This window comes from Carcharodon carcharias, chromosome 9, assembly GCF_017639515.1.
Source record: "Carcharodon carcharias isolate sCarCar2 chromosome 9, sCarCar2.pri, whole genome shotgun sequence".
Taxonomy (NCBI): Eukaryota; Metazoa; Chordata; class Chondrichthyes; order Lamniformes; family Lamnidae; genus Carcharodon; species Carcharodon carcharias.
Genome location: NC_054475.1, coordinates 100,610,347 through 100,621,950, shown reverse-complemented (window position 1 = coordinate 100,621,950; position 11,604 = coordinate 100,610,347). Strand labels below are relative to the sequence as shown.

The 11,604-nt window shown below is 47.3% G+C and overlaps 1 protein-coding gene across 1 annotated transcript in view; it reads right to left on the bottom strand.

Moving 5' to 3' along the window:
• Positions 1-753: 753 nt before the first annotated feature.
• polr1d (RNA polymerase I and III subunit D) overlaps positions 754-11,604 on the bottom strand; it is a 35,212-nt gene continuing 24,361 nt past the window's right edge. The window contains exon 5 of the mRNA XM_041194783.1: positions 754-881. Coding sequence (XP_041050717.1) covers positions 822-881 — 60 coding nt within the window. The 3' untranslated portion in view covers positions 754-821. The remainder of the gene's footprint in view (positions 882-11,604) is intronic.

The following is an 11,604-nucleotide window of genomic DNA, read 5'->3' as shown; positions in this document are numbered from 1 at the left end:
AACAGGTAATAGTCAAAGGCCATTGCTCACAATTAAATTCAAGTTTATCCACATTAACCTGAATTTGTTAGATTATTTTTGTTAAGCCAGTTCTTATGATCAATAATTTGCTTTAATTTTGAAAAATGCATATCTAATTATAGAGACTGTAGTAGTTCAGACACAGTGTACTATTGATGCAATGAAAGAGGAACTCATTTTGTACCATCCCAAACACCAAGAAAAAGCGTGGGCGGGATTTTCCGACCCCTCCCGCTGGCCCGCCGCACCAGGGCTGGGAAACCCCAGCCCATATTTTAACATCCAAACATTTTTTGACCTCAGAAAGGTGGCTATTTTTCACTCAGCGACTTCTTATTCTAAAGGTGGTTATGGACTACCTTTTGTTGCCAGTGCTGTATGCCACTAACTGGCTGACAGTGACCTTGCCTAGTGATTAAGGTACACAAACACAAAAATCCTCTTACATCTGCCAACATACATTGCATGTCTGTTGTATGTTTATAAGGAGCTGGGGACTAACAGGAAATACACAGCAGAGAAAAGGGAAAAGCGAAACACAAGTAAATATAATCTTCAGTGGGACTTACTATGTATTTTGAATTGCAAACTAACTGCTTGAGTTAAAGCAAGAGAAGGTCAAGCTGGGAAACTAAACATTTATTTACTTTGCATCCAGAGAATCAGCTGCATCCAATTGGTGTGGGTGGAATTCCATGAGGGTTATTTTAAACCATCAAACTAACTCATTCCAATTTTTAAAAATTTGTTTAATTTTCAAAATATATAAAAAGTACAGTATTACACATGCATGTGCCTTATCACAATTGATCCATTGCTTCTTCCTGCTTATGCTGCTCTTTATATTCCTTCATACTGACCTGAAAGAAGAAATTAATCAGAATCAGCATGTGACAATCAGACAGAATGTACTGTAACAAGCTGACAGTCCTGTGAAAGTATATCTTTGTACTGATGCATTCAAACTGAGACGAATAATCACTTCCTAACTGATGCAGTTAAAAGATATGCTGACACTGTGTAGGTATTGCAAATACACTCATAGTACAACTATTAGTGGTTAGTCCACATGTACACCTTTTTTCACTATGTCTGTACTGTATTTTCAATGTCAATTTAATAAAATAAGCTTTTACTTCAATTTGAGAGATTTATTGTGGCAATTTTTGATTATATCTCACTGAAAAACAGAGGGTGGGAATTCGGATAATTTGCACCTTTTTCTGGTGCTAGGAGTGCCCTTATTGCTCTGGGGTAGGTGGAATATATGAGTAGAAGGATTAGGTATGAGGATACCATCAACTTCAGGATTTCAGACCCACCCTCAGCAAAGGCCAACACTCCACGGGGATTAGGACATGCAAGTGCATCTATCCCCCACAGATAACTTCTGCTGCCTCCAGTTGTGTGACGTCACATCCTGCAAGGTAGAGAGGAGTGCAGGTATTCTGCAATCTATTCAGATCATGTGGCTGTCATGGTTGAATAGCTGGCAGTGTGTATAACTTGTGAGATGTGAATGCAGAACTTGCAGCAACACTAAGGGCAAAATTTTACATCCCGCAGGCATAAAATGGGGTCGGGTGAGTGTCCCAACGTTATCGCACAACATTTCGTTTGGCACGTGCAAGCAGGTGCAGGAGCAGCACCCGCCATTAATTAAGAGGCCACTTAAGGCCATTAAAAAGACAATTGACGCCAATTTTTCATTGCCCATGCGATTTGCACTCATCGCACAGGCAAAACGGGCAGGCAACCAGCCGACATTTTCAAAAACCCCATCCACAGGCGGGATAAAAGGGGTGAGCAGCATTGCCAGTGTCAGTAGTGGGGATTTTGGTACATTGTTTGCTGCTGTGACTTATTGGTACTTGGCAATTGGCACTTCATCTCTGTTCGGAGTTTCATTCTTACCATTTCCAGGCTTCATTTCAGGACTCCTTGGTGTCTCCAAAGCCCCCAGAAGATTCAGACTGTGTGGACCCTTCCAGGTATCAGACAGCCTTCTGTTACCCTGGTAATGGGGATTGTCTTCACCCCTGATGGCATCTCCTATGAGGAGGAAGAGAAGGGCAGAAGGGAGAGGAGACCAGGTGTCCCTTTGCAGCTCCCATGGGAGCAACCGGTGGGAGGAGAGTTGCAGGCACAAGGGGCGCAGGATAGCAGGAAGTCTAAGGCGTAAGGGGCCACAGATCCTGCTGCCAGGGTTTATGGGCGGCGATATGTCCGAGGTGCAATGCTGAAGGAAGCTCCACCTCCCAAGGGAGACAATGACCTCCGATTGTCAGATGATTGAGCCTGGGATCAGCTCCGACTGTGTGGGTGGACACCCTATGTCAGTGGCTCTGAAGGTCACAGTGGCCCTCAACTCCTACACATCCAGCTCTTTCCAGGGATCAGTGGGAGATCTGTGTGGAGTATCCCAATCAGCTGTCCACAGTTGCATCAAGCTGGTAAACAGGAGCTCTGTTCAGGTGGGTACTGACCTTTATTCTTTACCATACAGACGAGGCCAGCTAGGCTAAGTGACCCAGAGGCTCTGTAGCGATTACTGGGTTCCCCCACATCGAGGGTGCAATCAACTACAAACATGTGCCCATCAAGGCGCCAGCAGGTCAGCCGGGTGCCTTTGTCAACAGGAAGGATTCCATCCATGAACGTTCAGATAATTTGTGACCACAGGATGCAGATTCTGCAAGTCTGTGCAAGGTTCCCTAGCAGCTCCCATGACGCTTATATCTTAAGAAACTCCCATGTGCCGAGGCTCTTCAGTGCTCCAGCCCAACTGGGTGGATGGCTGCTGGGTGACAAGAGTTATCCGTTGAAGAGGTGGCTCATGATGCCTCTCTACCACCCAAGAACAGAGGCAGAGAAGTGTTACAATAGGAGTCATGCCTCCACAAGGGTGGTGATAAAGAGGACTATAGGTCTTCTCAAGATGTGCTTCCAATGCCTGGACTGTTCAGGGGGTGCACTACAATACACCCCCAGAGTGGGTGTCATTGATAGTGGCTGCATGCTGCACTCTCCACAATCTGGCACTGGCAAGGTGGGACCCACTGGAGGAAGAGGATCTTGACGCAGCTGCGCAGGCCACAGGTGATGAGTCCAGTAATGAGTCAGAAGAGAAGCACAGTGAGGAGAACAATGAGGGCATGGAGGCACCTCCAGAGAGGCTGCAACACCTTGATCCAATGCTCCTTCAGCCAGGCTACCAAAGATCAGCTTCAACCGCATGCCAGGGCTGCCGCCTCCACCCCAGATGCCTGAAATGATGCTTTTATTTGAACCCAAAGTTCACTCAGTGCCTGTGCAATAAAGTTTAGAGCCACTCATGTCCAGCATTACATACTGGCGTACTCTGCACCAAAAAAATAAAAAGGTGAAGCATACTCAGGCCATTACAACAAAAACAAAATTTATCTCAACTTGACAATCCAAAACCATTTACATAACCACCTCTGGTCTTCATTCCCAGGCCAGTAAAGATAAACCAAACATAAATGGAAGAGAAAAATCACCCGCGAACTGTCCCCCTTGTGCTCACGGTGCCTTTAACTTATGTTTACAAGCATTACGTCTTGGTGCCCCACTTCGTTGAAGACAGCCTGCTGACTCTGCTGTCTTGTAGGCCTTGATGACCTTGGTAGCTGTCCTCTGGCCTCAACTGGGAGGGAGCGGCCAGTGCCACAGTTGGCATCTCCCCAGTCGCCGCAGCCTCATCAGATGCGATTGTCACTGGCAGAGGGGCAGAGGAGCTGCTGCCGTCATCATGAGTGCCTGAAAAGAGCACACAGAGACGACAAGCAGCTCATGCGCCAACGTGGGGTCACTCTAGACCTCCCTGCTCACCACTGATGTACGGGCACTTAGCTGGGATACTGGGCGCCTGATCCATCTCCCACACTGGCACAGACCACCTGAGGTCATGGCTTGTCTGAGGGCTTGCAGGTCCGAGCGCAACCTCAGGAACCCCTGATTCTGTTCCTGGAGTTGCCTCTTCAAGAGAGTCGCACTCTCTCAATGGAGGAGGCAGTCCACCTGGCCATGAGGGTCAACGCTGTGCTCGCACTCCGCATGGACTCCTCCACAACAGAGACCATTGTAAGCAGACCATTATGGAACTCCGCCAGATCCCACACATCTCGTTGGACATTCAGCATCTACAACCTAATGGACAACTCCAGAAGCTCATCATATACCTTCGACTGAGCATTGTCCTGGTCTCCCGCAGTCCTCTGACTGCCGGTGCCCTAGGCACTCTCTGTCTCTGCCTCCACCTCAACGAGTGTGAAGTGCACTCACCAATGTACACCGACATTCTAGTTGCCGTTCTAATGCCTACCAAGGTGCTGGTATCTGCACTGGTGCCTGCTTCAGAGAGCGGGAGTGATGTAGGTGCAAGTGAAGCCCGGTGGTCCTCCGGCTTCAGGGGTGGCCCTTTGAGGTCCACAGAGTGATTGAGTGCTGGCGAACCTAAAAGGCAGAAAAATGACACATTAGTTAAAGTCACCACACTGTCACTGTATATGCCACCATGGTGAGACAATGGAGATTTGCATTATGGTGCCATCTTCTTTCAATGATCAATGGGGACTCCAGGTTCAAGGCTCCCATCAATGAAGGGACTACACTAGAAAAGTTGCACAATCCAAAACTCTCATCTCTGTGCACTGTGCTCTTACCTTCATCTGGCACCACCACCTCTCCATGCTCGGTTGCGCAGGGGCTGTGCCGGCTCTTGAGTTTGAGAGCGTCCTGCTCGAACCTGCTGAGCAGCAGGAGGTTGAGCGAGCCTCCGCCTGTATATGCCTCTCTTCTTGGTTATGGCTCGTCTTCTCCTGAAAGGACAGAGGAGCATTGATTAGTCCACTTCCACCTGCAGCGCCATTGCAGCCTGGCCAACCCCAGCTGAGGAACACCTCACAGGGCACATCTGAGTCCTGTCCCTCGGGCCGTAAGGCACTCAGTCCAAGCAGCCAGGGCTCACCTCCTTGGCCAGGTCCAGTGTCATTGCAAGTTGGCGCTCAGACTCTAGAACATCTGAGGTCCACGGGGGGGACGGCCACACCTTAACACTTCTGCACACTGACCCAGGCCAACACGGTACTCACCCTTCCTGAGCGCAGGAGCTCACTGAACCACTTCCGGCACTGCACCCATGTGCGCTGCACCACATCATGGCTGCTCACCAGCGCTGCCACCTCCTCCCATTCCATCTCAGTGAGGTGCAGTGATCTCCTCCTTCCACCTCTGGGGACAAGGATGTCCATCCTGGCAGCCACCTCCTCCAGGAGAGTAGTGAGGCACTCATCCAAAAAGCGGGGGGCCATATGCCCACCCAACCTACCCTCTCGCTTGGCATCTCCAGCCGCACTCAACCCCATAACTTGAATGTTGAAGGTGCAGAGGAGATATTGTTCCATGACAGCCTTCCAGGGGCTGCCTGGGCCATTTTAAACTAGCCACCAGGTAGCTATTGGACATGGCAGCCAACAGGTACACACCCCCACTTGCCCCTTCCTGACCAGAGACGAGCCGCGTTTCACGCTAGGCGGGCCTTAATTGGCCGCCTAGTGTGAAATCGCGGTTGGGAGCCGATCACGAGCGGCGGACCATTTCCTGGCTGCTCCTGGGCCCACCCTCCTCGCCTGCTCAATGACTTCAAAATCCTGTCCTAAATGTGTGAGGTTGAGGTGATATGCGTATCACATATGAGTCATGACTGATGAGAAAAAAGACCTGCATTTATGTAGCGCCTTTCATGACTACAGACGTCCCAAAGCTCTCTAGTCAATGAAATACTTTTGAAGTGTAGTCACTGGTGTGCACAGCAAACTCCCACAACAGCAATGTGATAATGACCAGAAAATAAGTTTTTTGTGATGTTAATTAAGGGGCAAATTTTGGCCAGGGCACCTGGAATAACACCCTCACTCTTCTTCGAAATAATGCCATGGAATCTTTTACATCCTCCAGGAGAGTAGTGAGGCACTCATCCAAAAAGCGGGGGGCCATATGCCCACCCAACCTACCCTCTCGCTTGGCATCTCCAGCCGCACTCAACCCCATAACTTGAATGTTGAAGGTGCAGAGGAGATATTGTTCCATGACAGCCTTCCAGGCTCAACTTAATCAAATAAAATCAAGAAATCCCAAAGATGGTTTATAAATATGTAAAGGGAAAGAGGATAAACTAAGGAAAGATTAGGAGGCATGGTTCTTTATTAATATTTCAAATCTGTTTTCACAAAATGAAGGGACAAAGCAGATATTGTAGTTGAGGGGTACTATGAAATAGTGGATAAACATGACGAAAGAGGAAATATTAAGGTTTTTAGCATCCTTGAAATTGGATAAACCACCAGGCCTGGATGAATTGTATTCAAGAGCACTAAGGGAAGAAACAGTAGAAGCTCTGATCATGTTTCCAATCCTCTCTGCCTACCAGCATGATGCTAGAGGACTGCTACCATTGTACTGTTGTTTAAAAAGGAAGAGATAGCCCAAGCAATTATAGGCTAATCAGGCTAACCTCAGTAATGGCAAATAATTGGAAAAAATTCTGAGAAATAATACAAATTGTCATTTAGAGAGGTATGGATTATACAAGGAAAATCAGCATGGATTTGTTAAGGGAAGGTTCTGTCTGGCTAAATTGATTGAATTTTTGGATAAGGTAACAAGGATCAACGAGGGTAGTCTGGTTGATGTACGTGGGCTTTAGCAAGGTTTTTGATGAGTTCCCACATGGAAGACTGCTCAGAAAATTAAAGTTGATAGGATCCAAGGAAAACTGACAAGTTGGGTCCAAAATTAGCTCAGTGACAGGAAGCAAAGGGTTATTGTCAAGATTTTTTTTGTGACTGTAAGGCTGTTTCAAATGGGGTTCCGTAGGCCTCAGAACTAAGTCCCTTGCTGTTTGCTATATAGATCATTGATTCAAATTTAAATGCAATGGGCATGATTAAGAAGTTTGCCGATTATACAAAAATTTCCCATATGGTTGATAATGAAGAAGAACCTTGTAAACTGCAGGAAGATATTAATAATCTGATAAAAACAAAAAAACTGCGGATGCTGGAAATCCAAAACAAAAACAGAATTACCTGGAAAAACTCAGCAGGTCTGGCAGCATCGGCGGAGAAGAAGAGTTGACGTTTCGAGTCCTCATGACCCTTCGACAGAACAGTTCTGTCGAAGGGTCATGAGGACTCGAAACGTCAACTCTTTTCTTCTCCGCCGATGCTGCCAGACCTGCTGAGTTTTTCCAGGTAATTCTGTTTTTGTTATTAATAATCTGGTCAGGTGGGCACAAAATTGGTAAACAAAATTCAATCCAGAGAACTGTGAGTTAATAAACTTGAGGACAACAAATAAGACAATGAAATATATAATAAATATTAGGATTCTAAGTGCAGAGGAACAGAAGGAACTTGGATTGTATGTCCACAAATTCCTGAAAGTAGTAGGAAAAGGCCTAGGATCACCGAGAGACCCAGGTCATGGAATGGGGGTCGCAGAGTAGGTGTCACTGGGTGGAGAACACAGGAAGGAGGCGTCAGCAGCAAGGGCAAAGGGGTGGCTCTCAGCGGGGCCCCCTTCCCAATTCTGGGTTCCTCGATCAGGCATTGAGTGCCTTTGAATGAGGGCTGCCCCAAGGGAGCCCCTGAAAGTAGTAGGACAGCTAGATAAGGTGGTTAAGAAGGCACACAGGATACTTTTCTTTATTGGCTGAGGCCTAGTATATAAGAGCAGGGAGGTTATGATAGAACTGTATAAAACTAGTTAGACCACAGCTGGTGTACTGCTTACAGTTCTGATCAGTGCATTATAGGAAAGATGATTGTGCTAGAGATGGTACAGAGGAAATTTATGAAGATATTGCCAGGATTGAAGAATTTTAGCAATGATAAAGATTGAATAGGCTGAGATTGTTTTCTATGAAACAAAGGAGGCTGAGGGGAGATTTAATTTAGGTGTATAAAATTATGAAGGACCTATTTCCATTAACAGCAAGGTCAAAAAATGGGAGGGCATGGATTTAAAGTAATTGGTAGAAGAATCGCAGGGGAGTTGAGTAATTTTTTTTTCACCCAGAGTCTGCTGAGGGTCCGGAATTCACTATGTGAGAAGATGGGAGAGGTAGAAACCCTCATCCTGTTTAAAAAACAGCAACCTGTAGCCCTGTTGGTAATAACAAATCAAATGCATATTCAAGGGCTGGAAGGTGGAAGTAAACAGGATAGCTCTTTTTCAGGAAAGCCTATGATCACGTACATTTTTGACTCCCATTGGTAAATGAATCAGCTTTAGATGACAGGTTATTCCAATCTGTACAGTTTCTATGAGCGGTATTTAATGCAGGTGATGGTGGTATCACCTGCTGGCTGGAGAGCCGGCCAGAGGCCCATGTCCTTTCCTTTGGGGAAGGCCCACCGGTAATAAGCGCCTCTCAGGCATTTAAGTGGCCAGCAAAGGGCTGTCCCTGGCATCAAGGGCCATAGGGTGGACATTCTGCCCCCAAAAGAGCTGCCAGTCAATCAGAGGCTGGCAGCTGTGTTTTGCAGGCAGTGCCAGCCAGAGCGGTTGCAGCTGCGGCAATGTACTCAGAGAAGGCCTAGGGTCACCAGTGGACCAAGGTCATAAGTGAGTAAGGGCAGAATGGGGGTGACAGGGTAGGGATCAAAGGAGATGGGGGAATTCAGCAGCAAGGGCAGAGAGGTGGCTCCAACTAGGCTGATGCCAGGTCCCTTGATCAGGCACTGAATGGCTTTGAATGAAGGACCCTCCCTGGGAATCTGGAAACAAGCACAAAAGGGTTTGCTTTGTGGGTTTTCTGCATGGCGACTGCCCTGCCTACTGCTGGTTGAATACCATTGATTGTGCATTAATTGTCCACTTAATGTTCTCAATTGGCAGTGGGACAGATAGGCAGTCCATGAACCTTCCGCCCCAGACTTAATCAGGGCAGAGGCAGGAAGGCAGCAGGGTCCCCACCTGGTATCCTCCTGCCTGATTAAAAGCCCCCTCCAAACCCACTTCGGGGGAGGTCATTAAATTCCGCCCCACAGTAACTACCTTCTTTCCCCTTCCTGGGCACTCATATGGGCTGAGGAAACCCCAGGTTGCTTGTCCTTGCACCTAACAACAGGAGTGCAGTATTCAGGCCTGCAGCTGTGATCTTGGCCACCAGGATTGGTGTGTTTAGCTGTCAGAAGTTCCGGCAGGTTTTAAATCATCTTTGAAGGTTCTGTTGAAGAAGCCTTGGCGAATTTATGCAATGCATCTTGTAATGGTAAACACTACTGCTATGGTGCACCAGTGGTGGAGGGGGTGAACGTTTAAGGTGGTAGATAGGGTGCCAATCAAGTGGGCTGATTTGTCCAGGATGGTGTTCAACTTCTGGGAGGAGTGTTGTTGAAGCAAGTGGAAAGTATTCCATCACACTCTTGATTTGTGTCTTGTAGATATTGGAAAGGCTTTGGGGAGTCAGGTGCTGAGTTGCTTGTTGCAGAATACTCAGCCTCTAACCTGTTCTTAAAGACACAGTAGCGACATAAGTTTCTGATCAAATAGTGACCCCCGAGATATTGATGGCGGGAGAATTCAGTGATGGTACTGGAGATGTCAAGGGGAAATGCTTACACTCTTTCTTGTTGAAGATGGTCTTTTCTTGATACTTTTTTTCTTATCAGCCCAAGCCTGAATGTTGTCCAAGGCTTGCCGCACAAAGGCATGGACTACATCATTATTGAAGAAGTTATAAATGACACTGAACCCCGTCCAGACATCAGTAAACATTTCCACTTCTGATCTCATGACGGAAGGGAGGTCATGATGAAGTAGCTGAAAACGGATGGGTCTAGACACTGCCCTGAGAAACTCCTGCAGCGATGTCCTGGGGCTGAAGTGATTAGCCTCCAACTGTCACAACCATCTTCCTTTGTGCTAGGTATGACTCCAGCCAGTGCAGGGTTTCCCTTCAATTCCCATTGACTTCAATTTTGCTCAGGACATTTGGTCAAATGCTGTCTTGATGTCAAAGGCAGCCACTCTCCTTACTTCTGGAATTCAGCTGTTCTGTCCATGTTTGGATCAAGGCTGTAGTGAGGTTTGGAGCCATGTGGCCCTTGCGGAACCTAAACTGAGCATCGGTGAGCAGGTTATTATTGAGTAGGTGCCACCCGAAACATTGCCGACAATGTCTTCCATCACTTTGCTGATGTTTGAGAACAGACTAATGGGTCGATAATTGGGCCCGATTGAATATTTCAAATTTTGTTTTTTTGTGGACAGGGTACTCCTGAGCAACTTTCAACTTTGTCAGGAAGATGCCAATGTTTTAGCTATACTGAAAAGCTTGGTTAGAGGCACGCTTGCTCTGGAGCACAAGTCTTCAGCATTACAACCGGGATGCTTTCAAAGCCCATAGTCTTTCCTGCATCCATTGCACTCAGATAGTTTCTCAAAAATGAATTAAAATGGTTAAAGACAGGCGTTTGTGATGGTGAAGACCTCAGGACGAGGCTGAGATAGATCATCCACTCAGCACTTCTGGTTGAAGATGGCTGCAAATGCTTCAGCTGTGCCATTTGCAGTCACGTGCTGGAATCCACCATCCAAGGAATTTCCAACATTTCCACCAACTCCAGCATGGTGCCACCACTAAACACATCTTCCCTTCACCCCCCCGGCGGCATTCCATAAGGATCATTCCCTCTGGGACACCCTGGTCCACTCCTCCATTACCCCCTACTCCACAACCCCCACCTATGGCACCTCCCCATGCCCACACAAAAGATGCAACATCTGCCCCTTCACTTCGTCTCTCCTCACCGTCCAAGGGCCCAAGCACTCTTTTCAAGTGAAGCAGCATTTCACTTGCATTTCCCCCAACTTAGTCTATTGCATTCGTTGCTCCCAATGCGGTCTCCTCTACATTGGAGAGACCAAACGTAAACTGGGTGACCGCTTTGCAGAACACCTGCGGTCTGTCCGCAAGAATAACCCAAACGTCCCTGTCGCTTGCCATTTTAACACTCCATCCTGCTCTCTTGCCCACATGTCTGTCCTTGGCTTGCTGCACTGTTCCAGTGAAGCCCAACACAAACTGGAGGAACAGCACCTCATCTTCTGACTAGGCACTTAACAGCCTTCCAGACTGAATATTGAATTCAACAACTTTAGATTTTGAACTCCCCCCTCCATCCCCACCCCCTTTCTGGTTCTTCCCCCTTCCTTTTGTTTTTCCAATAATTTATATAGATTTTTCTTTTCCCACTTATTTCCATTATTTTTAAATCTTTTATGCCCTGCTAGTCTTTCCACCCCACCCCAACTAGAGCTGTGCCTGGAGTGCCCTACCATCCATTCTTAATTAGCACATTCGTTTAGATAATATCACCACCTTCAACACCTCTGTGTTCTTTTGTTCTCTTGTCTGTGACATCTTTTGATTATCTGCTCCTATCACTGCTTGCTTGTCCCTACAACCACACCACCCGCGCCACACACACACACACCCCCCCCCCCCCCCCCCCCCCCCCCCCACCACCCCGCCCCCCCACCAGCTTAAACCAG